This window comes from Diadema antillarum, unplaced genomic scaffold, assembly GCF_040938485.1.
Source record: "Diadema antillarum isolate AM-2024a unplaced genomic scaffold, OU_Dant_1.0 seq00000169_RagTag, whole genome shotgun sequence".
NCBI classification, from domain to species: Eukaryota; Metazoa; Echinodermata; class Echinoidea; order Diadematoida; family Diadematidae; genus Diadema; species Diadema antillarum.
In genome coordinates, this window is record NW_027271238.1 from 803,997 (window position 1) to 830,919 (window position 26,923).

General features: G+C 41.1%; 2 protein-coding genes across 2 annotated transcripts in view; one reads left to right on the forward strand and one right to left on the reverse strand.

Annotated features, from left to right (window-relative positions):
• LOC139728212 (uncharacterized) overlaps positions 1–9,817 on the forward strand; it is a 58,054-nt gene extending 48,237 nt beyond the window's left edge. The window contains exons 4-9 of the mRNA XM_071639177.1: positions 741–837; positions 2,491–2,612; positions 3,884–4,064; positions 6,984–7,199; positions 8,046–8,188; positions 8,718–9,817. Of these exons, the coding sequence (XP_071495278.1) occupies positions 741–837; positions 2,491–2,612; positions 3,884–4,064; positions 6,984–7,199; positions 8,046–8,188; positions 8,718–8,861 (903 nt within the window). The 3' untranslated portion in view covers positions 8,862–9,817. The remainder of the gene's footprint in view (positions 1–740; positions 838–2,490; positions 2,613–3,883; positions 4,065–6,983; positions 7,200–8,045; positions 8,189–8,717) is intronic.
• A 12,116-nt stretch (positions 9,818–21,933) lies between these two features.
• Positions 21,934–24,652, reverse strand: LOC139728181 (netrin receptor UNC5C-like). Its single transcript, XM_071639143.1, has 2 exons — positions 22,609–24,652; positions 21,934–22,326 (listed from the first exon to the last, which is right to left on the reverse strand). The coding sequence occupies exons 1-2, from the start codon at positions 24,370–24,372 to the stop codon at positions 21,934–21,936; spliced, it is 2,157 nt and encodes a 718-aa protein (XP_071495244.1). The 5' UTR covers positions 24,373–24,652.
• Between the last annotated feature and the right edge of the window lie 2,271 nt (positions 24,653–26,923).

Consider the following 26,923-nt stretch of genomic DNA (forward strand, 5'->3'; position numbering starts at 1 on the left):
ACCTGTACATCGCGTATTCCAGCTACTAGGTTGGCTGTTGGTGGCTTGGTAGACTGACATCGGTAGCATACAGCAGTGCTGTTACAGCTGTTGTCTATGGCCAGATTGATACATCGTTACTGCACAAGGACGATGTAAGTCTATCTCGTATTTGCAGGTTTTGTGTGTGTCCAGATTGAAAGATCGCTCTTTTATCCGTAAGTTTTAGTGATTGCTTACCTTCCAAATGTCGATGGGCATACATGGCCCCAAGTTGGCCTTATAAAATTGGGTGTACATGACGGATTTTTTTCCGTGATTCGACTGTACCCGTGTATACGACGCACCCCCGATTTTCAACGTTTTCCGACGAAAAAATAGTGCGTCTTATACACGGAACTTTTACGGTATGTGAAAATTTAATCACACTGTGAAATATTCTGTTAATCAGATGGTGTATTTATGTTGATAGTAAATGTATCTGGTATCTATCTACCTATCAGATTCCGTGAATGAGTCATTCTTTTAATCGAACTACTTTACATTGTGAAAACACAATCTTCATATAACACAAGTCTCTATACTACATTCCTTTCTTTGAATGCATAATGAGAACTGATAAATGAGAATTAAAAAAAGAAGAATTAAAAAACAACAAAAAAACATACTTTAGTTTCTGAACCATTGTTGCTAGCGATGCACAAGGCACAAACACTTTACTCTAAAACAAAACTGTTGTATGTTGTGTTTTTCCTCTGAAGGGCAAGAACATTCGTGAGCTGAAGGAGAAGACTGGAGCCCGCGTAGTGTTGAAGAATGTCCCGTACTCAACCACTCACCAAATCTGTGTTGTGGATGGCAAGTTTTTATTTTTTTTTATGTATCATTTATTTTTGTTTTGAAGAAGATCACTAAATCTGTAATGCAGAGCTTGATAAGCTGTACTACATGAATTAGATGCTTTTTTTTTCTCTGTGTCTTTGGTCAAATTTCTGTGTCACCACACTTTTAACCTATCATTGTAATAATATGCTGGCCAAATCTTTGTAAGTGATTGACACAACCTTTTGTTGTACGTGTCGCATCTCGTGAGGATGGGCCTTGTGACCATCAGATCTTTTTGGTGGATTTCGTTGCTATTCTGTTTCCTTTTAACCTATCATGTCATGGGGAACTTTGCTTCTGATGTTATCGTCATTATTTACTTGGCATCTCTGAATTTCACTGCATATCTTATATCAGAGAAGGGTTATATGGAAACAGTAAAATTCATGAAATCTGCTTAATGTATGAAATCAGTTAAAAAAGAGATGTCATTATTGATGTTTTGAGAAAGAAACCAGATGTTTAATCTTGCAAGGTATTTTTATGTCGCTAATATAAGAGTCAGTTATATATTTAGCACTTATAAAGCTTTTGAAAATTCTCTGAATGAACCAAACAATAACATGAACAACAAAGGTTAAAAAGTAATAAAGGATTTTATATTCTTAGTTGACTAATACTATTGATGATTAGTAAAAATGAATATAAAAAGATGCAGCTCAAGACCATTGAAATATGGTAGTTGGGACTGGATAGGTGTAAACTGATATCATTGTTGGCATTTGCAAGGATGCCAACTGTTACTTTATTTTGCAGTATTCATTACTGCATGTTTCATGGAAAATACTGTTTTGCGTACTGCACATATCGATTACAGGCAAGGTAAAAATGATATTTTCAAAACCAAAAATATGCTCTTTCGGCCATCAGAATGCTGCAATGCCTTTTTGCAAGGTTGATATCCCTGTATTTGAGGCTTGTGTGACCACAGTGTGGCTTATCTACTCTGTATACATTCGTAATCTGTGCCCTTGATTCACTGAACAGTCGCTTGCAACTCTTCCAAGCGCAAGGGAGAGTGTCCTCTTCGCTGATGTAATGAGGAAACCAAAAGGTGTGGTTTCCATAATTTGCTCTTGGTTTTCAAACACTCATTGATACAAAATGTCTTAGATCCCACACACACACACACACACGTGGGGAGACCTCCTCAAATTACGCTCATTGGCTGGCCAGCGCTCTGCACGTAGCCTGCCAGTCATAATGGCCATATTAAGGCAAACAAAATTGATGTATTGACTCCAAAGTTCACAGTGAGTAGTTTACATGCTCAATATTTGTGCATCGACAATCTCTTTTATTAAAGAGATGTCCTATTAAAGTGCTGGTGGTATTGACACTGCTTGCTATCAGTGATATTGCATTGCAAGTGGCTGATAGCAAGCAAGTAATACAACAAGTCAATGGATATATTGCACCTTTGAATCTATTTCCTAGGGCTCATATTGAACAGGAATGTTGTTGTTGTTTTTTTTCCCATGCAGCAACAAAGTATCAAACTTAGTCCGATTCTTAATGACTTTCACTAGCCCTTCCTCCTTGGTAGTTGTTTGTATGTTACCGTGGTAACCACACTTATTTCATTTCTGGTTTTATTTTGTTGTTGTTGTCCATGTCTGGATGCAGGTCTGAGGGGTGAGGTGGATGCGGCCCTGATCTATATCAAGAAGAAGTTCCCCAGTGCTGACTTGAACAGGAGAGCCAACACGCAACAGCAGAGGAAGGCAAAGCCCCCAGAAATGACCCAGGTGAGCGGCCCGAACAGTTTCCCATTTCATTTTATTTTTTCCCTGCTGAAAGGGAGAGTGGGCATAAAATGCTATAATGTGCAAATGTGGTGAGCAAATGTGAATAAAAGACATTTTTTCTTACTAAGCAGAATGCTGTGCCCACAAACTAGATTGGCAGTAATTTGCATAAAATGTAATGATGATGGTTTTCAGATATTAGCATGTGCCATTTTGTAGGAGAGACACTATTCTAAAGCTGCGTTTACACCATGTTCCCGGAGGCCACAGCAGCCCCATTTGCCTGTAACGTAGTTCGCCGTGGGTAGGTGAGACATTCTCATGTTTTCCCCCCATGGCATTCTAGTCTTCGATTCAGTCCTCACCCTAGTGAACATATTGCTATCAGACACTGTTCTGACGGCGTCTGGTCAGGCTAGACTATCAATATTTTCAGTCACGTCCCGCTTCGGACAGCCTCCAAGTTTTGTGGTTCATTACGTACCGCCCCATTTTGTTACATTCACCCAGTTTTATCGCTGCATATAAGATCCTCATCAGCACCGGGACTGCCGTGGCAAATTTTTTGACAGTCTAAAAATCTGACACGGCATCCATGGCAATCTTGTTGCACTTGCCTATCCCGTCTTAAGGTGTTGTTTCATGTCCATCCCGTTTTGTTCCTCTGTGGCCTGAAACAGGTCTGCCGGGTTGCCGGGTAACATGGTGTAAATGCAGCTGTAGGTGGATAATTCTTCAGGAGCACGTTCCAAATGAAACAGCAGTTTGTAACATGTGCAGGGCTGCCATAAGATGCTGTCCTCTGACATGCTGTGTGAAATGTGTATTAAAAAAACAGAAGAAGAGAAAAACATAAAATGAATGTGAACACTTAACTGAAGGAAAGTTTATGAGATAAGATGGAAATGAGCGAAAAGTAAATATTTTCACACAAGTAATATTTGCGCTCGGGCGGGGAAGATGAGTTTTGCATTTTTTGAATACCTGCGGAATCAAGACACGAACTACATGAACATATTAGCAAGCAAAAATATTCCCATGCTTTTATTTTTGCGCTGGCTTTTGATTATACGATATGTGCGAAAATTTCAACACCATGAAAATTTCCACTTTCACAGTATGTGTAGTAATGGCTGCCACCTATAGCACCAGGGACTTCTGTGCAGTGCTGGTGAGATGGTGCATTGTGGTTAAAGTGAATCATAAGGGGGTAGAGGGATACTACTTTTTTTAAATTCTTTTTTGTTGTTGTTGTCCTGACTGACCCTCAGCTCCATCTGCCGGAGGAGATGACCAATGCGGTGCGTATCTCCAGCGTGGTGTCCGGCGGTCACATCTTCATCCAGCAGCCGACGCACCAGACCTTCCAGGGACTGGCCGTCCAGGACAACCTCATGACCCAGATCTACCAGCAGGCTGACATGACGCCGCAATTGCCCAGGCCCATCGAAAGTGAGTTTCTCTTTCCACCATTGGCCTTCGTCTGAAAGAGAGGGGAGGGGGCCACACTTTATGACCAGTCCAGTTGTCAGACGCATCGTCATCTGACTTTATAATAGCAGTTTTACACCATGATGAGCTTGAAGCACTTAACAGCACACTGCTATGGCCTCTTGTATCCACCCACTCCCCCACCCCCCAGGTCATTGATCTCTGTTCCCTGGGGTAGCATTTTAGCCAGGGAGACATCTTTGTAGGGCATAGGTGCTAACCCCAACAGCAATAGCCTAACTTCCTATGTGATTCCCATTTGTACAGAGCCGCCTAGTCTCCCAGATTCTGCAGGAGACTTCATGAAACTTTGAATGTCTCTTCCTGTCTAGATGGGAGATTATAAATATCTTCCTGATTCAGGAATTATTAGTTTGTTTTGTGAAGGTGGCAGCCCTATTCATACACCTGTGGTAGAGGAGCATTGTGGATAACATCTTATTGTAGAACACAGGGCTGCTACCTAGGCTTGAACCCTTATACCTCCTTTCAAGCAAACCACTGAAGTAGACGGTGACACAACACTTGCTCCTGCTTCTGCGTCAGTTGCTCTGATCTTATTATACCCCCGCCAAACAAAGTTTGAAGGGGGTATATAGGAATCAGCGGATGGTCGGGCGGTCGGGCGGTCGGTCGGGCGGTCGGTCGGCGGTCCGTTGCAAATCTTGCGTCACGAACTACTTCCTCAGTTTTCAACCGATTCCCATAAAACTTGGCACAGATGTGTGCCTTGGGTTGTAGATGTGCAAGACGTATTTTTTGACAGTACCCAAAAGTACGTTGCCATGGTAACGGCATATTATGGGCAAAAATGGGTACAAATCTTGCGTCGCGAACTCCTCCCACAGTTTTTGATCAATTTTTATGAAATTAGGTACAGATGTTCATCTGAATATGTTAACTCTTAATGTGCCATGGTCGCTGAACGGCGACCTTACTCCTGACGTGCCATGGTCGCTGATCGGCGACTAAGAACAGCGAGAAAAGCATTGATCATTAAGTTCTTGTGGTACCGTAATGTGTTACACCAAGCAACTGCAAATGATATTTACTGGTAGCTGATTAGCATAGCCATCGTTTCCACTAAAAATATGAGCATGCTTACATTAAAAAATTTTGAGTAAATACACGATTTTTAAGCTAGATGTATTTTTCTCACATCGGGAAATTCCGCAGCGGGCGCACCCTCTGCGAGATGTGTATGGATCAAAAGTCTCATAGGTAAACCACGCGTGTGTATGCTATTGACTCTGCGTGTATTGTCTATGCGGTTCCACTCGCATTGTTCCGCTTGGACGCTGTCCTGCGGGAAGCTGCTTTGATTTTGTCCCTCAAAGAGGGTCAGCTTTCGTTCGTCGGTCAAGCCTTTCATCCTTTTGTTTTGGTGAACGTCACTAATCATCCCCACGCTAGCATAGGAATTGCGCGTGGACAAAAAAGGCCTGCCGATTTCAATAGAGTACGCACGCCCGCGGTCCGCGTAGACAAAAGGAGGATTAGCAGGTTCTTCCTTCTCAGGTGGACAAAAGACACTATTCCAGGGCCCGGGACAATTACTTTAGTTTCAAATACAGGATCTGGGACTAAAGGACTCAGATTTGGGAATGAATTACTGAGGCAGAAAGAGAAATTGCTAAGACAAAATAAACTGCTAGTATCTTTGGAATCATACAATTCTAGAAGGCAATTTTGTTATCATTTGAAAGAGGAAATGTTGCTCTAAAACTTTCTCACAGAGTCAAGGGAGCGTTCCATTGAAGAAAAAACAAGACTGACTCTTTTTTTCCATACTACACAAAATTTTCTAATAATTTTTTTGATGTATCAAATATTTCTGCAATATTTCAGATTCAGATAGATATTGTGGCAAACTGACTGCATGACACAAAAGAGCAAACATTTCTTGATATATGTTGTGTAGAACTCAATTCAAAACAGTCAATAGTTTCAGAGATATGGCGGTTTTAAATTTCATTGTCAGTCCAGTTTCGAAACATTCTGGCATTAGGTAAAAACCTCTGGCACATTAGGGGTTTTGGGCCTGGCACATTAAGAGTTAATGTGCAAGACACATATTTCCGCAGTGGCAAAAAGTGCGTTGCCATGTTATTGGTAAAATATAGGGCAAAATGCTTCATGGCAAAACTGCTTCATCAGTGTTCTTCCAATTCTCATGGAATTCATATTGAATGTTTGTCTTAGGATATAGGTCAGCATGACACATTTCTTGACAGTGACAAAAAGTATGTTGCCATGGTAACAGCTCACATATTATGAGCCAAAATGATGGAAATTTTGTGTTGCAAACGACTTCCTCAGTTTTTGCCCAATTTCCATGAAACTTGGTACAGATGTGTGCCTTTGGTTGTAGATGTGCAAGACGCATTTTTCGACAGTACCCGAAAGTACGTTGCCATGGTAACGGCATATTAATGGCAGAAGATCAAGGAAAGATCTTGCGGATTTAACTACTTCCTCAGTTTTTTGACCAAAGCTTATGAAATGTTGTTTTGACCAAAGCTTATGAAATGTTGTTTGGCGGGGGTATAACCAGTCGCTGTAGCGACATTTCTAGTTTTATCCAACAACTTGGGGTTAGGGTTGTGATAGGGTTTTAAACTTCAGTTTGATGTGAGGACTAGGATTAGGGTGGGGTTATATTTGTGGGTAGAATTTATATTTGGCTTAGCATGTAAATATTTCATGGGAGCAGTTGTCGCGGGAGCAATTGTCATTGAATAGAACTTAGACACCTCTGCTGTTCTGAGGTAGGCTTTTGTTCTAGCACTCCTGCAAGTGAAGAGAAGTTCTTCACAAGGCCTAAGAATTCCACTTGCCGCATTGACCAACCACTTTCTTCACTCTCCCGTGTCCGTTCAGATGGTGTCATCTGTGCAGCTCCCGTCATGGACGGCTGGTATCGCGCCCAGGTCGTCGAGGTCAGCCACGAGTCCGACGAAGTCGACGTCCGCTTCCTGGACTACGGGGGCTACGCCAGGCTGGAGGGGTACACCCTGCGCCAGATCCGCTCCGACTTCCTGGGACTCCCCTTCCAGGCCACCGAGTGCTACATGAGCAATATTGCTCCCCTACCAGGTAGACTTTGCATGTGTGCCGTTGGAAATTGATGAAAACTCATGTGAAATTCTTGGAAACTCAATGCCTGGTACACCTTCCACGAATGCCATTAGAATTTCTTTAACCCGTTGAGGACAGGCTGATTTTGCTGCAGCATGCATTTCCCCATGCGCCCTTACCCGAGTATACTCGCGACTCGCCCTTAACGGGTTAAAGGGCAGATGGAGTTTTTGGATTCAGGTGTTAAAGCTTTATAGTATCAGAATTAAACTTCAGCTTTGCCAGCTGCTGCTATACAAACCTAATTCCCAAAGTCTATGATATTTGAACACCGTCAAAAGACAGACATCGCAAAGTAAAGAGTGTGTGGACTCAGATCAGCAAGGGAAACTTAGGCTAACAAGGAGATCAATCAATTCATGGACTCTTGTGAACAGTGATGTAGGAATCTGTGAGTGTATGTAAACCAATTACTTGTGAGGACACGTGTATTAATATCTGTGAACTGTTTCATCAGCAGCAATAGTCAAATCTGGCTGTATACATGATCCTGGCCTAGCACGTTACAATTGCAATGGGGTCTAGGGCAATTACCCCCTTGGACAATTACCCCAGACCTTTCCCCTGACCCCAACCTTAATCCTGAACTTATCCTAACCCTAACCCAAACTCTAACCCTAAGGGGTAATTGTCCTGATACGATTGCAATGCACTGTTGAAGCTGTATGTTAACTTGTTTATAGATGGTACTTTACACACAAAATGATGTATGAGATTTTGTAACACCGCCAGGAGAATTTTAATCCAATCTCACAATTACCCTATCTCTGTTGGTTCCCCTTGAAATCTTGTGCCATATAACAGGTGAAGTTGACTTCAACGAGACGTGCAGGGTGTACATAGAGCAGGTTGCCCAGAGCATCGGTATGATGCAGGCAAACATCACTGGCTACTCTGTGGATGGCATCCCCTTCATTGAAGTCTTCTTTATTGACAGCTATGGCAAGGTGAGCTTTTTGAACGAGGTCTAGTACCAGGGGAGCCCAACGAATATTTGAATATGTTTACACTATATATAATAGATGAATCAGTAGATAAAACGAATGAGTAGATGACATATATTTGTTAGTATTACATTATTGTCACTGGGGCGACAAGACCTCGTATCTACAAAATGCCAATTGTTCTGGAGAGCAAAGAAACATGGCAGCCAAGGCACTATATCAAATGGGAGAGTCTTTCCTATGCCATGCTATGGTGGCTTAATTTTGGGGGTAAAACAGTTAGGATTTGGACAGGACATCACTTATCAGATTATCTGACCATTAATCCAAAAGAGTCATTTTTCATCAAAATTTCAGATACAAGGTCTTGCCGCCCCAGCAACGATATACAGCTTTCTCTGTTGGAATAGTTTTCTTTTTACCTTCTTTGTTTAATCTAGCATTGAATAAAACTTGATGTTTCAGTTTTATGCTTTTCCTTTTAACGTCTACCCATTTCTACTGCCATGTTTGCTATCTCTTTGCTGTGCAGACGCAATCGCTGAACAAGCAACTAGTGAGCCAGGGTCTGGTATCCTGGTACGAGGGCACCGAGATGCTGGAACCCGCCATGGAGACGCTGCCTATGACGAATGGCGCCCTCTGCAGCTCAGAGACTTCAGTCAGACTGAGCTAAGGGAGCCTACAGCAAAAACTGCCAGCGGGTCGTAGACCCCGTGCAGAAAATTTCAAATGACAACAAAACAAATTGACTCTGCGAGATGACACACCAGCTCTGTCAAAGAGGGTATCTTATGATGAAGTAACCGCAAGGATAGGCCATGGGGCCATGTGAAACACAGCGAGAGGTTGAGAAAGAAAGGTGTTTTTGGACTTGCCATTGCATCAGCTACATGCACATTGAGGGAAATAAGTGGACTGAAGGGTTTTCATTTACGCGTGCATTTTTTTTTTCTGTGTGTGTGGTTCTTGTCGGAAAGCCCTAGCAAATGCATTTGGCAAATGGCATCTGGCCATACATTGTAGATGTCATCACAGACAAAGGCGCTTCTTCGTCTTCAGTTCTTTTAGGATATTTAGTAGATGATGCTTGCATAGAAATCATATCTACAGGTCAATCTCGATTTGTTTTGTGAACATACGGAATTGCATACAGAAGAGTACTTTTCGTCTTGAATTCTCCAGTAAGGCAGCAGCAGCAGATTTGGCGACAGATGCCAGGGCAATTTCAGAACCGATGCCACAAGTTGGTGTCGACTGGGCAGCAGGCGGTTGCTCCCTATGTGTTTGTTGCATTTTAGGGGTGTCCATCTCTTACACTGCAATCAGTGGATCCGGTGTCTTCAACCCCAGCATTTTTAAAGTGTCCATTGTATGACATTGAGCGTGATGTGATTTTGGGGGATGACTTGTTTTGTGTCCACACTTCTGTACCAAGGAAAAATTTGGACAGTGACACCATATATGAGTCAGGATGACTATTATTAGGTCAATTCAGCATTACTGCAGAGTCTGAACACACTATGTCCTGCTAAGACTACAGTGTGAGGTGTGAGACTTGCTACCTCCTTATCCTGAAAAAAAAAGACAAACAAAGAGCTCTAAACTTCAAAGCTTGGAAAACTGCCAAGTTCAGAGAATTGCCTAAGAAATGATAAAATTAGATCTTCTTTTTTTATTTTGTTGAGGAATCAAAAGTTTGATCAACTACCTCCTGTCCACATTTCACATTCTGAGAATGTTTCTTACCACAAGACTTCTTGTGTCGCTGAAGACCTTGTGAATTAATCTATTGTACTTAATTCCTGATCCCCGACATTCTCAGAGACATCTAAGCTTCGAAGCCAATTTTCTCAAAACTAGACTGCTAGCGGCCAGTCAAAATATGGCATGTTGTTTGAAATCAGAGTGAGGTGCATTGTATATCATTACAAACTCTTTTTAGTCTGGGAAAATTTCTAAAAGCTAACAGAATGAAATTAATGCTTGGCAACTTCATCAACATTTTGTTGTGACAGGTGATGTAAATACTACCAAACAGCTGCTTCAAACCAACCTGCCAAAATTCACATGCAGGTGTAAGAGATGCAAATTCGCAAAATGTGAGGAGTGTGCTGTCCCTCAGTCCTGCCATTTTTTACACTGCATGTAGTTGCAAAATTTAGCATCCAGGAAACCAATTCATTAAGTGAGGTCTTTCCTTGACTCTGACAGCTGTTGAATGTATGGCACATGTCGCATATCGCCCGAGACGACGATGGAGTCATTGATTGCAGATGGCCTCTCCGTTGGCTTGCGTCGGAAGAGGTGAAAGCCGCAGTGGAGATGCTTTGGAGCGGGAAGAGCTTTTGTGTCTTCTTTGTCATTAACGACGCTATCACAATAGCATCTACTGCAGTGATTTCATGGCTAAAGGACTGGCAGAGAGGCTCTCTGTGCAACGTGAGGATATGAATGAATGACTCCCACGCATTGCATGCCGTCGTCCATTTGATTTGCAACGAAACAGACCTTGACAACATGGTCACTCTTCCGCTTGCCCTGTTAGACATGAGGGCAAGAGCCCCATGCTCCTTCAGATTTGCTAAATCTCCCTGATTCTGCAGGAGTCCCCCTGAAAATACCACCATTTCTTCTTGACCGTCAAAAGAATGTAAAGATCTTTCTGACTTTGGAATTGCCCTCACCCATTAAGATGCACTGGTACTCCCCTGACTGCTGTATGGATCAGGCATGATATTCTGTAGATTTAAGTCAGATTTCATTTTTTTCCCCCTTAAGTGTGTCCACATGCTATTCCCATGTTTCAAAATCACCTAAAAATTTTGATTTTCTGCATTTTTTTTTTAAACCTCAATATGAAGCCAGATGGATTCTCCCTGATGAAGCTCTGGGAGCACTGACAGCCTAGCTCTTAGTGGGCAAATTCCCCAATATGTTTAACTTGCCCTACTGTGAGCTGAGGTTGCCTTGGGCAAGTTGTCTGTGTAAGCACCCTGATGAAATGAAATGCTATATTCTTGTATGACTGGACATTGGCAAAGACACTTGGACCTACCAAGTACCTTTGATGTAACTGCCCGTACTCAGAAATCCCCGTATACCAAAGTGTAGAAATAGGAGATAGTGAAATGGCAGCAGATGTATAACCATATAGAAAATGGCACTGTACACAGCATGAGGCAGTTTCTTATAAAGGATGTGGAAAGATTAATATTGCACTGGTTTAAATAATAGCAAGACACAGCTTATGTTGTTTATCAGAAATTTTGCAACATAAGTTGCATTCGTTTGAGTTGGGCCTGATGTATAACATGGCCGCAGTGGTGTTGCTTCTGTAAATGCACCATTTGTTGGATGTAGATTATGTTGAGTATTGACAAGAGACTACACGTGTCGTAAAGCTGGGAGCTGTTTGCAGTGTCAAATCACAATTGGTATATCGGAATGCAATTTTATGTCAAAATGTAAAAGTACCACAAGACTGCATTGGACTAGATGGTTGGTTAGAGGGAACAATGTCATATATATTTTTTGAATGATATATGCAGAGAGGATCTAGGTGAGCTTGTTATGTAAAAAGAAGAGAGTTTTAAAGTTTTTGGAGTGTTCAAGAGCTGTGCTGTATACTCATGTTTTTTTTTTTTATGCTGAACTGGAGAAGCTGTAATCTGTAGGGCAGGTGTTGAGAGTGTTATTGGCCTAGCTGAGGAAGTGGGCAATAGGGTTTGCATGATTTATCTACAATGGTGTATCTTTTATCTGTGTATGATTTTTTTTTCTCCTTTTGTCTTTACCACTTTGTGAATGAGGAGAGGGAAAGTTTGTGTCTCATTTGCAGGTTTACTTCTTCATTTTGCATTAGAAAAAAAAAAAGAATGAAAACAAAACGTGATTTACGTGTTAGAAGTGGTTTTGGTGCAAGGGTGCATGGGGCCGCTCAGAGTAATGCAAAGGACATATGTACAGGGCACCAAAGATTGTTTGTCTCGGAGCGTCTATTTGACAGAATGACTAGAATGTTGGGATGGATGCATCAGGTACTCGGTGATTTCTTCAAAAATTAGAAACATTTACAACATATACATCAAGAGTTTTGACCTGCCTTTCGCTATAAACTAATGATAGCGATGGAAATTGTTTTAACCTGTAAAGATGTCTTATGGTGCCGATATCTCACCTGTTTTTCATATAAGCACAGTGCCGTCTAACTGCGAGGGCAGCAGTCGTGTTTTATCTGTCTTGCTTTCTCCTGCTACGTGTGATCGATATGTCAACCTTCTGCATAAAATTCATGTGAATTCCTCAGGGAATATTGCAATTTATGCCCCTCAAAGAATATAGGTCTTTCCCCGCATTGCACTGTGAGTGTTGGAAATGTCAATTTATATCCAACTTAGCAAATTTGTGAAAAAAACCAACAACTATATTCATCTCAGAGCATGAAGCGAAGCAGGATTTTTTTTTTTTCTGTCTTGGGTCAAGACACAAGACATAAGTTAAAGAGCTGAAGCAAAACAAACATATAAATTCATGAAAGATTACCACTAACTTTACTTATCAGAAAAAAGAAGAAGAAATAAATAAGGATGACAAAACAAGAGTAGCACACATAGTTCCTCATAAGTTTAGCACTGACTTTTCGTTTTGGTTAAACAATAGAACACACACACAACCAAAATCCTGAAAGGACATAACAAAACAGTAAAAATAAAGTTCAAGCACCCTGAAAGGACAAAACAAAACAGTAAATATAAAGTTTGTCAAAGATTAACATTGTTGAAGGTTTTTTTTTTTCCCACCTTGCCATGTTGCAAACCTAAAGTTATTTGTGGTTGATGGCCTCTTGGATCTGCAAAGATCTTTTTTGTTGTTGCTGTTGTAGTCTGCATTGGTTTACATTTACATTGGTGTGATTGTTTGTAGGTTTGTAGATTTTGTTTTGCATGCCTGTGTGGCAGAGGAAGGTCACTGCAGTGTCCACCTATTGTCCAGGGGCCAGTTGACAAAAGAGTTTGGATGTGGGACTCTCACATTTCATTCTCATGAGCATCCCCTGCTTGTATATAGCTGATTGTCCTCGCAGACCACTGATGGAAATGTTGGGCCATTTTTGGGCGAGATGGGACGTTCAAATCATTCTTTCACGCGTGGGAAAGATCTGATAAATTTCTGTTTCCCTTAAAGTGGGGCACACAACACTGTTAAGGCGACAAGGGCTCCATCTTCGTTAATTTCGCGCAAGTTGATACTTGTGAAATTTTGAACAAGCTAGACGAGACAGCTGAGATATTGCTTCCCGTAATGAGAATGTAAGCTACAATGTATATTGTTGCCGAGATGGGAAATTGATCACCACACTTCTTGAAAAGGAAAGATGCTTCTCATGTCAGACGCTGGTATGTTGGATTGGAATTTCAGCCACTCGCAAACTGTCTTACCCAGGTCCCGATTTGCAAAATGTGCTTGTGAAATGTGCCAGCAAAATATATAATGTACAGGGGATGTGTTTTATCTGGGATATGTAATGTTGTAGGAATGAAAGAGTACAGGTGTCCCCAAATTTTGTAGAGCTGTTTTGGTGTGGTTTGCATTCGTATTTGGTCTCTTATTTGATCAGTATTGCATGTAGGCCCTATGTTTATCTCGAAAGACACTACACGACAATTGCCAAATGAGCAGCACTTGCAGTCTAGATCGCAGTGGTGTAGATGATCTCAGAAGCAGTTTCCTCCCTCTGTGTCTGCGATGGATGCCCTCGCCAAGTGAAGGAGCACGCTTTGCTAATTTCAGGTGCAGCAGGCGCAGTGCCGCGGTGTGCTTGGTGCCTGAAGTTAGCGTCTCGAATAACGGCAGCCTCGGAGACAAAAGTAATGAGTTTGGTGATCGCTGTCTGGTCCCATTCATGACGGTCAGTAGTGTGCCATCCCCACAAGTGAAGTTGTAAATAAGTGGAGAGATATCTTGGTGTTTGTTATCTGTCTTTTCCCCAGGAGTACTTATATATACAGGCATGAGTACTGACGATGTATTGGGTACGCAGTGTTAAACAATTTGAGCATGGTCGGTGCATTGCATAGGGCAATTGTATATAGGCAGTGAGATGTTCTGGGAGAGTATTTTGGAGAATTTTCATATACCAGGGACTTTGATTGTCTCCCAATGAAAACTTCACAGAGTAATGAGAAGAAGCTAGTTCACATATGCAACTTCAGTTAATGTTAGCCCAGCTTTGTATTAAGAGAAAAAGTATTTGTTCCTCAGTCTGCAAGATGTATTCCACTGATAAATGCAATTATATTTTAAGGAGAAAAGTTTAATAGGTAGGAAGAAAATGGATTCTGTTTGCAGATTTAAAGGCAATGTAGATGTTCATGAATATGATCACAATATATACAATGAAATTACCAGAAGAATGTGCATCTTTCTTCCAATGACTTCGATATAAATAGACGTTATCTTAATTAGTGTTTACTTTTCTGTGTGATGTGGCACAGGGGGCATGCCTTTCAGCCTGGTCAATCACAAGCAAAATGTTTTCCATCTACATTAAACACAAACACACACACCTACCTTAATGCCTCATTGTGACCCCCACCACCAAGCCAGGTAGAGATAGATACTCTATAGGTACCTAGGCCATCACAGACATGGGGGCAGGGTCAATGGGTTTATCTGTTTCCGTAGTTTAATTTTTAGACCAAAAGGAGTTATTGCCACTAATGAAGGGCAGTGATATTTGTATAATATTGACAATCCTATCTGTTTTACATTAGTTGTACAAAAGTAAGGGATCCTCTCAGTTTATCCCAAGCTTTATTCATGTGATATAGGCCCAGAGTTGGACATCCATTTTACGTTCTTATATTTGTTACTGTTTTTCATTGATTCAAAGAGCTGATCACCCATTAGATCAAAATTGATACTGCCCAAGATCACAGAATACTTTCTGGTCTGGCCACTTAAATTGGGCGTGTTAAGGGTCATCTAGGTCTCTCATGGTAAAATGGACCATAGCAAAATGCACAAAAAGTAAAATAGACATGTGAGCTAATACCATAGGATACCAACACACTGTCCATCAATGTACTCCTTTTTGTTATTCAGTCAAAAGTGCACAATTTCTTATTCTAACCACCTTCCTGCCCCCCCCCCCCCCACCCACGTGTGTGCGTACTCGCTATGTACAAACATAATAGTATGCACACGTATATGCACATGTGCATGCAGATATTTAAAGGGTAAGCCTTTTATAGCTCTCATGATGAACATATATTGTACTGGGTGCAGATGACTTGATTAGTAAGACAGTTGCAATCAATGCAGTGTGACAGTAATGGCAGTAAATGAATTCACAGCAGTCCGTGGGTGTGACTTTGGCAAGCCATGAAAATGAGAGGAAAGTTGAATATTTTTCCCTTTTTAAAGGATGATGATATCGTTTTGGTTGAGATGGACTTCAGGTTTCCAACTTTTTTGTGAGATAATGAGAAACCTCTTATGAAATATGAAAGAGTATACAATTCTAAGAGGAATTCAGATTTTGTTTGATGAAAATACTTGCTTTTTAAATGTCTGAGATATCCAAAAACAAAAGAGGTTTTATAAAAGGTGGAACTCGCCTTTTATCAGGACCATTTCGTTCTACTTTAGTTTTGGATATCTTGGCCGCTTCAAAACAGATTTTTATCAAATAAACCTTGAATTCCTCATAGAATCGTATGGTATTTACTGCGTTGTATTTCATAAGTGGTTTCTCATTATCTCACATAAGTTCAAATCTGAATCCCCCATCTCAATCAAGACTCAACTATCCCTTTAACAGTACCATTGCCAACTTTTTTCTTAACCAGAAAGCTACCAATAACCATGATTCCAAATGACATCTGCACTCATCTTTAAGTTTCAACCCCCTCCCCCCCATCCCCCTTTTTTCCCGCAGGCACTGTTGAGGCACTTGTGCCACGCCAAGTCCTTTCAACAAGAATCAGTTATTGGAAGTTTTGATTGTGTGAAAGCCCTTGCTGAAATGTGTGCCATTGCCAAACTACACAACGGTTTTTGTTTTGTTTTGTTTTGTTTTTTCATTTCTCTTTCTTATGAAGAAGGTCATTACCATTGTTAAAAAGTGTAGGAGGAAAGTGTAGATTGTGCCTTGTTCTCAAAATGTCAAGTGATGTAGTCCACCCTCATCCTGTTCACAGGTCATGAATGATCATTAAAGGTTTAGATAAAAAGAGGTGGATTTACCTTGCAAAAAGTTTGTGTCAAAATCCTGTATATCAATAATTGTCTCTACAGTGTATGATATAATGTCCATGCGCTGTGTGCGGTCTGTTCTTCCACTTGAATCTTGAATACTAGTATTTGTTCCCTCTGTGTAAGCTTGTAAGTATATTTCAATGTACCAAAGGTTCACCCTGTTCTCAACTCTAAGTTATTCTGCCAGTTTGTTTTGTTTCATATCTTGATTCTTTTGTGATGAGAAGTGTAACTTCATGGAGATTTGTTTCAAATAGATGTGTAAGATTTTTATTGCTGTGCCCCCGCCCCACCCCCAGCAATATTATGCCGACTATGGATTTGTACCCTTTTACCAACATGACTGTGACAAAAGCTAGTAGCTAAAATCTAAATCAGATACACAGAGAGGACCCAAGAAAGAGAGGTTTTTGATGCATACTTGTTACATTCAGTTATTTGTGGAATGTGTCCCAAGTTTTATAAGTAGATTTATCCTGCTTTGACACTTTACAAAGTTTCCATTGAAAAGTCAGTTTATTAGACCATTGCCTAATAAATTGAAGATTTGTACACTCATATTAAGCAATGTGTAAGTCTTTTCATCTTTTCCTTTTGCCAAATTAATGGTTCCTGTATCTGTCATTTGTTCTCAATATTTGTATTGTGATTGATATTTCCTTGCACTTGATAAAAGAATATTTTCTTTTTCTTTGTTGTATAAAAAAAGAGAAAATGCATGGATTGACTATTTGTTGATATTGTTTTAAAGTCAGTTTAATATGTGTGTGTGTCTTTTTTGTAATGTATGTGTTTTGTTTGATTTCATGCAAACTAGTAAGATGAGACCATGATGCAAGTTGTTGTATTCAATTTAATCCTTTGAATAAATGTAATATAGGCCTTTCCCTCAGCATATTGCTTCTATTCTTTCAGGTTATTATATTACCCAGGACACTGGTGCGATATTTGTCAGATAGGATAACACCCAGATTCAATGTGACCGAGTGTAGAAAGTAGTCGTATGTCCTCACTTATGGTACTAAAAACCTCATAATTGTAACTGCAATCAATTACAAGAATATAAAATGCATATTTAGTGCTTCATTCAAAGGAAATTCACCGTTGCATTAGCCGATCCTCTTGCGTGAAGCAAGAATACGTACGTATTGTTTACAATCTGATCAATAGCAATACATTGTACACTTTGCAGATTCTTTGTATAGTGGATTATTAAAGAGACAGATTCTCAGTTTTTTTAATTTGCTAGATGTTACCTCAAGATGAAGTGGGAATTATCTCCTTTTTGTTGTGAATTAAAGATTTTGTTTGATTTACCTGTTACTTGCTGTGTGAACTCTTTGTATTCACTGATTGTTTTTGTTCCATGTATGAGTAGATCTCATGCATCTTTTCAATATGTGTGTGTGTGTGTGTGTGTGTGTGTGTGTGTGTGCGCGTGTGTGTGAATATTAGGCAAGATTTGTATTTCTGTATTTCTGTTTTCTTTATTGTTTTGTGTGGGGCTGTTGGCTATCAGTTTTTCTGTCGTAATATGCTTTCTCTCAGTAGAAGATTGTGTAGGTAACATTGATTTCGATGTACTCTGTACTTTAATATTGCCCATCGGAATGTTCTCTCATAACATCATATAACTAGGGTATGTGCACGTTCTCTTCATGGACGTGTCATGCCCACTGTAAGAATAGAAGTCATGGTGTGCAAACATACTTCTTGTACTGTTTTGAGGAAGATTAATTTCAACAGAAGTATCAACATGGACATATACACACGCACATACAAATGCAAACAACACTATTCTCGTGCGAATCAGAAGACTCTTATGAAACTATGCATGGATTGTGTGTGTATGTGTGTGCGTAGGTGTTTTATCAAAATACTCGTATCGTTTGCAAGACATTTCTTCGCATACATAATTATTCACGACTCCGATAGTAAATGCACTAATGTCTTTACTTTATAGACATTTGAACACTGCAGTGTATGCAAACATGCCTCGTCAAACACAAGTGAAATCCACATATCCAACATCAAAACATTCAAGTCGTGTGTTATGAAATTCACGGCATCACGGCATACGTGTATTGTGGCGGTAGTCGTGTTTTGATGTACAGTGAAGTTCACCAATGTTGAAACTTTTTTTAGGCACTCTCCATGGAAAATCCCGCCAACTGTGCTTGGACTGTTGGAAGTCGATCCGAGGGTCGTTGAAAGTCTCGTTCAGTTATAACATGAACATCACCTTCCAAATGCGAAGTTATATGCAACATGTAAGTGGCACCCGGATCAAACTAGTGTGTCGAAATTATCAGTGTGTAAACCAAGCGGAAACATTGTGAATCGACAGCAAATCGAATTTGAAATTACAACACTATTACGATGAATAATACTAATATTGACATTGCCTGGAAACGTTCAAGTTATGCTCAGTCTGTACAGGGCAGTGGCAGATCCAGAGGGGGCGCAACCGGCGCACGCCCCCCTTAAATTTCGTTAAAAACAAAGAAAAGAAAAAGAAAAAAATGAAATGAAACCCGGAAGTGGCATCAGAAATATTAGTCACGCCCCCCCCCCCCCTCCTTTACAGAATTCCTGGATCCGCCCCTGCAGTGGAAGGTGTATTCCAATGTATTTTGTTAATCATATTGAGGACCTCAGCATTGATGGACGGATGATGTCATGGACAGGATCTTGGTCTGGAAGTTTTTGTTTTGTTTTGTTTTTCTTTGCCGTATCCAAGTAATTGAAGAAAAGTTGAAAATTATGATAAGATATTGGCACATACATAGTATACGTATTCAGATTTTCTTTTGGCCATACATGTGGCAATCGGGATATTATAAATCAGTAAAAGTCGTCACGCGTTTGCATTGCATGTGTCCTTTTAGAGTGTGTCCGCTGCATACTTCAATACATGATGACTCGTAGGCCTACTAGTAGATTGATTGGAGCATTTCGAACAAAAAATTGCATTCTATGCAATTTCTCAACCCAATGCGTAATCTCTACCACAGAAACGTTCGCCACAGAAGTATAAGTGGGTCGTTTTATTCATGATCTTTCTGCAACTTTGTTGCTACTCAACACCAGCTACTAATGTGGCAGCCTTTTAAAAGACATTCAATAACTTCATGTTCAAATTGACGTTAACAAGAAAAAGATAAATCCAGTAAGCAGAATAATTAAAGTTTCGTTGAAATCTGTAGAAAATTAATGAAAATCATTGTGTTGAAATTTTGACTTACCAAAACAACTCCGCCAAGCAGTGCCGGTCGCAGTCATATGAAAATTAGGTGAGGTTTCGAATACTATGTCACTATATGCCATATAATGCAGTCTACGATAAAAGTGTTCAATGCTGTGTATACAATATATCCGAGTAATACTCACGTAGTCCGAATCAAACTTCAGAACCTGTACATTCTTTGTTCTTAATGTGAAAGCAGTGGTACATGTATTGCCTCGTGTTAAGACAAGTTTACATCGCATTCGTGGATAAATAAGCTTCAAATGGACATGACCAGCATGTCAGAACGGTAATTTGGAAAGTGTAGAGAGTGAAGAGTAGTGGGTCGTTTTATCCAGGATCTTTCTTCAACTTTGTTGCTACTAAATGTTAGTTAAGAATATGGCAGCCTTTTAAGAGATGTTCGATTACTTCATGTTCAAATTGACTGTAACATGGAAAGATAAATCCAATAAGCAGAATAATTAAAGTTTCATTGAAATCTATAGAAAATTAGTGAAAATTATTGTGTTGAAATATTGACTTTTCAAAACAGATTCTCCAAGCATCCTGCCAAGCATTCCGTTGGTCGCAATCATTATTATATGAAAATTAGATGAGGTTTCGAATACTCAGAATGACACTACATGTTCATGCCGTATAATACAGTCTACGATAGTATAAGTGTTAAGTGATGTGTATAAACGATATATCCGAGTGATACCCACGTGGTCCGAATCAAACTTTAGACCACTGCTTTGTCACCGTCCTGTACATTGTCTCACATCGCATTTGTGAATAAATAAGCTTCATATAGACTGGACCAGCATGTCAGAACTGATATTTCAAAATACTAAGATAGAATATGATTGAATAGAATAAATACAAAATCTCAAGTAGCTCTGTACACGATAGCTAAATTCTAAGGTGAAATGATCATCTTCGTGAATGGCTTGCCTGTCTTCAGATATGAAGAATATGATTTTCCCTTTTGGAGGTTAAATTACATTATACCGGAAAATGAGTTACACGCAATGCAGCGATATCCGTAAAGATTAGACTAAAACAGAGTAATGATGATAAAATATTAATAATACATGTAGTAGTAACGTTTGGATGACCCCCAGCATATCTGCCCCGATTCAATACAAAGTGGGTACTGTAATGACAACAAAGTCTTTCACAGAAAGTAATTATACTTAATCAACATAGGAAGGCAGCTCACACCATAATGCAATTTTATCTGCATTTCATAGCATCAGTGGACGGTATTTCATCTTGCGAAGTAAGGACTTTCTCAAACGTTTTGCATTTTGAAGGTCGTTGAGAGAATAAAGGACATCATGATATATATTGAATCAAAGGGCACTCGACGCACAAAGGGCTGATTTCACGGAGCACGCAAACGATTTGCGAAGGACGCGAATGGCAAAATTCAGCATTCGTATTTTAGTCTGCAAAAGATTGCAAAACGGGGGTTCGGAAGCGTCGTTAATAATATTGTTCGCGCATGCTGTTTTTACTTCGGCTAGAATTTCAAAAAATGTTGCAATTTTTTGCGAACCTTTTCCGCACATCGGGTCGTGATTTGCTCGTGATTTGTTCTCGAAAAATGTCCTTAAAGCCTCGTCATATGCGCAAGACCTTCGCAAGACGTGCACAATGTCCGCAAAATCTTCGTAAAACTCCAAACAGACCCCGAAACTTTAGAGAATATCTAAAGTACGCCAAAAATATTTGAAACTTAAGATAATGTGTGGGGAAACCTGCAAAAAATCAAATGCTTATGAGCGTAGGTCCTCAAAAAAACTGTCGGCACACACACACCACAGAGAAATGAAAGGGAAAGAAAGGAGAAATACAGGAATAAGAGAAAAACTTCAACTCTAGAAAGCTATCATCTCTCCTTGGAAACATTTTGCCCATGATTATTGAAAAATTTGCGTTGTTCGCATTTCCGTGGCGTGTTCTTCGTGTACGCGACTGCCATTAGCAATAGTACACACGACATTCGTATGTACGCCGTGAGAACTTCGCACAAACTGCGTAAGAATGGTTTTCGGCTTCATTGTTGGAACACATTCGGAGAAAAACTTTTCCGAGTGTTGGATTTTGCCTTCGCAAATCGTTCGCGTGCTCCGCGAATCAGCCCTTAACTCGTGATGATTAACAGAATACACTACAACTTTGTAGAGAACACTCTCCTATTGTTTCATGCAAATTACCAGAATTTATCTGTCTTTTTGCTTTATTGCATGGATTATGCAGTGGCTTCCATGTGGTGTATCGCATTGGTATGTTCGATGCAGTCATCGGACGCACAATCCGAAACGCAATATCTCCTCGCCACTTCGGCGGCATCAACCCGAGAAACAGCCGAGAGAACATCCACGAGCCAATTGAAGTCGAAACCTTGCTGTTGCGCGACGTCCAGCAGCCTGTACGTCGGAGAGGGCAGTGTTTCCAGCCAGTTGATGCGGCTGTCTATCCCCAAGCTTTCCGCAAGGGCACGCCAGTCGTTACCCAGCAGGTTGGGCGGGTCCAAAAGCCGGCCAAGCTCTACTCTGAGGCTATGTGGGAAGAAGCGGCAGGACTGGTCTCCTGAGTTGGGCAGCACGTCCACGGGATTTGGCGGAGGCTGAACCCTTGGCGTCTGCCAGTATTGTAGTAAGAGCAATGTATAAGAGCAAAGTAAGAACAATGTGAGAGCATGATTGCGCAAACTGATCAAAGAAATAGTACATACTCTTTCTCTCTACCGAAACATAAGTCGAATTCTCGTTTACCACGCATGGAATGAACCTGAAATTAACGAAACTAAATATTGATGACATCAATTAGAGCATAACACAAAAGTAAGCATGAATGGATAAGATTAATGTGCCGCTGGAAGAAGACAAACAGAAATAAAATGCTAAGGGTAAACAGCACTTACAACATTAATGTTGATAATCTGCGCGGGACTGCTATGCGACGGGCCTGTTTGCTTTTGCATGCAACTTGAATATCTCGCGTCGTCTTGTTCGGTTGGTCCATCAGACGTTGTTGACCTTTCCTCGTCATCAAGTTCATGTGACTCGTCGCCAAAGTTGCGTAATGAAAAGCGGTCAATTTCACGAAAGTCCTGGAAATCGTCGCAGCTTTCGGCACCATCCTTTGTGTCGTTGAGTCGGGAACCCGGCTCTTTATGGTATCTTTCGATGACCACAGACTTAGAAGAAGTTGTCTCGGAATGAATCCCGCTGTCAAGTCCTTCCCTCGGCAGATGATGTCGGCTATCGTGGGCAAAGACGTTGACGTTTGTGGTGCTGTGACGGAAATGCCGAATGTCTTGGGGCCGCCTTGGTTTCGGCATCTCCTTCATTATCTGCATTGAACGTTTCTCGTGTTCTTTGTCCTTTTGAAAGACATCAATGTTGAAGTTGATATCGTTCACGGATGGGTTCTCATGTTTGAATACGAAGGACACGGAGTTGCATTTACCCTGCCAGATGTCGGGAAATAGTCCTCGCTCTTCCACCTTGTTCCCTTCGCACGTCCACCCAACGCCAAGGTGGCTCAGTTTGAAGATCAAGTCACCTCCGAGAGCGTCGAATAGAAATTCCAGGGGACATCTCAGCGGGACAGAGTCGTACTCAGCCTGTTGCTGAGTTGCAAACTGCAAGGCGCACGGTGTGTTGTTGAGCATGTACACGAAGACCTGAAAGAGTCCCCCATCTGTTTGCTTCCCGCCAAAGGCAACTAGCTGAATCCACTTTCTTGTTTCCGTACCCTCAGCCAGACAGGTATACAATGAAAAGTGTGACAAATAGATCTGGCATTGGTTCGCCAGCAGATCGTATTTGTTTTTCCCGCCACGTTTTTTCCGTCTCGAAATTGGTCGCCAGTCCTTCGGATGGGTGAGATGTGTTTCGCTGGACATCACGACGATGTCCTGGACGTCTTCAGCGCAATGCATAAAACTCAGCACGGCAGGTTTTGAAAGCCTCAGGCCGTGAGGCCCGCAGTGAACGACGGGGCTGATGATGGTCTGGCTTGGTTCCATCGACGGGAAATCACTAAGATCCCAATCGAGAACAAGCTGAATAACTTCCTTTTGACCCTGAGGAATGGCACACGGTGGTACGAAGAGGGAAATCCCCATTTTGTCCAGGACAAGATGGCCACCCATGTGGTCGATCTCACGGGAAATAAACACGACTAACTTTGAGTCCACCTTTGATGTTTTACTCTCCTTCATGTTCCGTAATCGCAGCTCACTCAACTGGATGTCATAGCGACCACTCAAGCAATTACTCGGTGACAAAACTTCGGCATTATTCACAACATTCACCTCCTCGTCACTGACGGTGTCTGTACAGCATGTTCCGACTTGCTCGTCCTGGAATGGAGAATTGATTTCATTTGGTTTCATTGATTTCACATCGTCGTCGTCGTCGTCGTCGGGCACATATGCAGGATTGATGGTGTGCGACCAAGCACTTCTATGTCTCGGGAAGTTCATCAGTGAGCTGACGATACCGGACAGGTGTTGTGCACTGTGTTGGTGAGGGCATCGCTGGCACTCCACGTCATGTTCCCGGAAAGTCTCTCGGTATTTCAGCAGGAGGATGTAGATCACCAGTATCCCCAGTATGATTACGAGAAGGAGAATGACGATGCACAGGATGACTGTGTGGGCGACTCCTCCTTCGGACATTTTGTAGGTTTGGATTTTGTTCTGTTTTTTGTTCTTTCTTTTTTAAGTCACGCTCTCTGCAGCTCATCCTACTCAAGAATGACTGCTATCTTGTGCGAAATCAACCCCGAACATTTTTAACCATCAGACGTGCATGCGCTTTCTTTGACGCCAGTTTCACGCTCATGGTTAACATCTGAAATGAGCTGAACAGTATACTGTACTGACCGCGTGACATAAATAGCTCACTGATAAAAGGAGACTGGCTTGAGAGAAATATACCTTGATCTCTGAACTAATGATAACCGCGACATTATCTTTCGTCCCGGTTTAAACGTTGTCATTCAGCACCACAGGAAGACTCTTTGGTGGATGGCAAACTTCTCCAGGATTTTGTCGTGATGAGAGCGTTACGTGTTGGCATCAGATAAAACGGTCACTTTCAGGGATGTGTCTGCAGGACATAAACAAAAGATATGATAGCAACTCGTTAAGTGAAATAGTGGTAATGATAAAAAAAAAACTTCCATACGCCATCTTTTCTGCACGCATCGTTGAGCGTGTTTATACAGAGAAGCAAAATACGCGCTCATGCCGGCTCATGCCGGCTCATGCCGGCTCATGCGAGAGGACCTCTCTAATTTTGCTCTGTATAAACACGGCGTATGCCGGCATACGCCGCCAAATGCAGGCTCATGCGAGAGGTTCCGTCCGCCACTTTTTTAGGTGGCCGATGCGAGAGGAGCCTCGCGTATTTTGCTGTGTGTTTATACAGACGACCGAAATTCGAGAGGTAACCGGAAAGCGCGTATTTTAATATCTGTCATGATCAAACCACGTCTTCTCCTTCATACTGAAAAACTTGATTTCAATTGATCATTTGGCCGGGTGGTTGTAAAGAGGAACGTTACAAGAATGACCTTCAAGCTTGGTGGTCCTGATGACTTTGCCGGTGCCATCTTGATTTTTTTTTTCATTTTTTCCCATCATGCAATAAACTGCACTGCGAACGTGACCTAAGCTTGACCCCAAAATTCGAGAGGTCCGGTTCAGCTGAGGTCCGCTCGCATCGGCTCGCATCGGCTCGCATGAGTCGGTATTTTGACTTCTGTATAAACTCGAAAAATAAGCGCTCATGCGGGAGGTAAAATACCGGCTCATGCGCGCCGATGCGAGAGGCTCCTGTATAAACACGCACATTATTTTGTACCACTAAAACAATCAGCATCGCTCCAAATAATCAGCATCGTTGCGGAGTTCCAGTACACTAGTCTCGCAAGCAAATGCTCTGAAATACTTTTAGCGTCAAAGAGGCTTTTTTGTGGAGACTAATGTCTGCCAGGTAAGAACGGAGATAAGGAATCTGATCTTTGAGTCATGAACCACGATAATTATAGGTATAAGGCCTACAAATGCGCTACTGGCAGGCCCTATGTATGTAAACATTGATAAAGCGTGTTATCTGTGCAGCTGTGATGGTAATGTTTAGACAATTCAAACGACAGAGTTTCCGGGTTATCAAAGTGATTTGAAATAAGATATGAAATAATTTCTTGATATGTATTCATCTTTCAAAGGACCCAGTAGATTGTACAGGTTCCGTTTTTATGCGAATCACTATAGTATCACTGCAGGCGGTCACCACATATACGTAGAGACTGAATGATTTGTCGCGGTAAGTTCTACCTAACTTCAAAATGGTACTTCTCTTTCTGTTCTATGAGAATCTCGTTGGTAACATCATTTTCAAAACAACATTGTCGTCATTATCCCTGTCATCGTTACTATATCTCACACGTATGATGATCACTTCGTTATAATGCTTGGGTTTTTTTTTAATCATCGTTGATCTCAATATCGTTATCAAAGTGTATGCAAATGGATGGTATATCATCATAATCATCATTGCCATCAGAGTAAGCAATGTGGTTCCATGCAAGATATAAAAAAAATGCTCCTGCGCCAGTTGCTCCCAGGCACGCTATAAGCCAAACATAAATTCTACATACAAACATATAACCCCAACCCTATATTCCTATTCCGAACATCAAACTAAACCTAAAACCCTATCACAACTCGAACCCTAACCTTAAAGGGAAGGTAAACCCCAAGAGCAATGTGGATTGAGTGAAAGCAGCAGCATTAGTAGAACACATCAGTGAAAGCAGGGAGGTGAGAGTAGAATCGGACAATCGATGCAAAAGTTATGAGTTTTTAAAGTTTTGATGTTGGAACCGCTGGATGAGGAGACTACTAGAGGTTATGACGTATCAGTGGACAACAATACCAAGAAAATATAAAGAAAATTCTACAAAAATCCATTTTTCATGAAAATTACAAATTCCATCAACTTGACATTGACATATGTTAAGGGTAGCAATTATTCCCCCTGCTTTCTGAAAGCGGTTGGTCCATTGCTCTTTCATAATTCTAGAAAAGTGAATTTTTGTTGAATTTCCTTTATATTTTCTTTGTATTGTTGTCCACTCATACGTCATATCCTCTAGTAGTCTCCTCATCCAGCGGTTCCAACTCCAAAACTTTAAAAATTCATAACTTTTGCATCGATTGT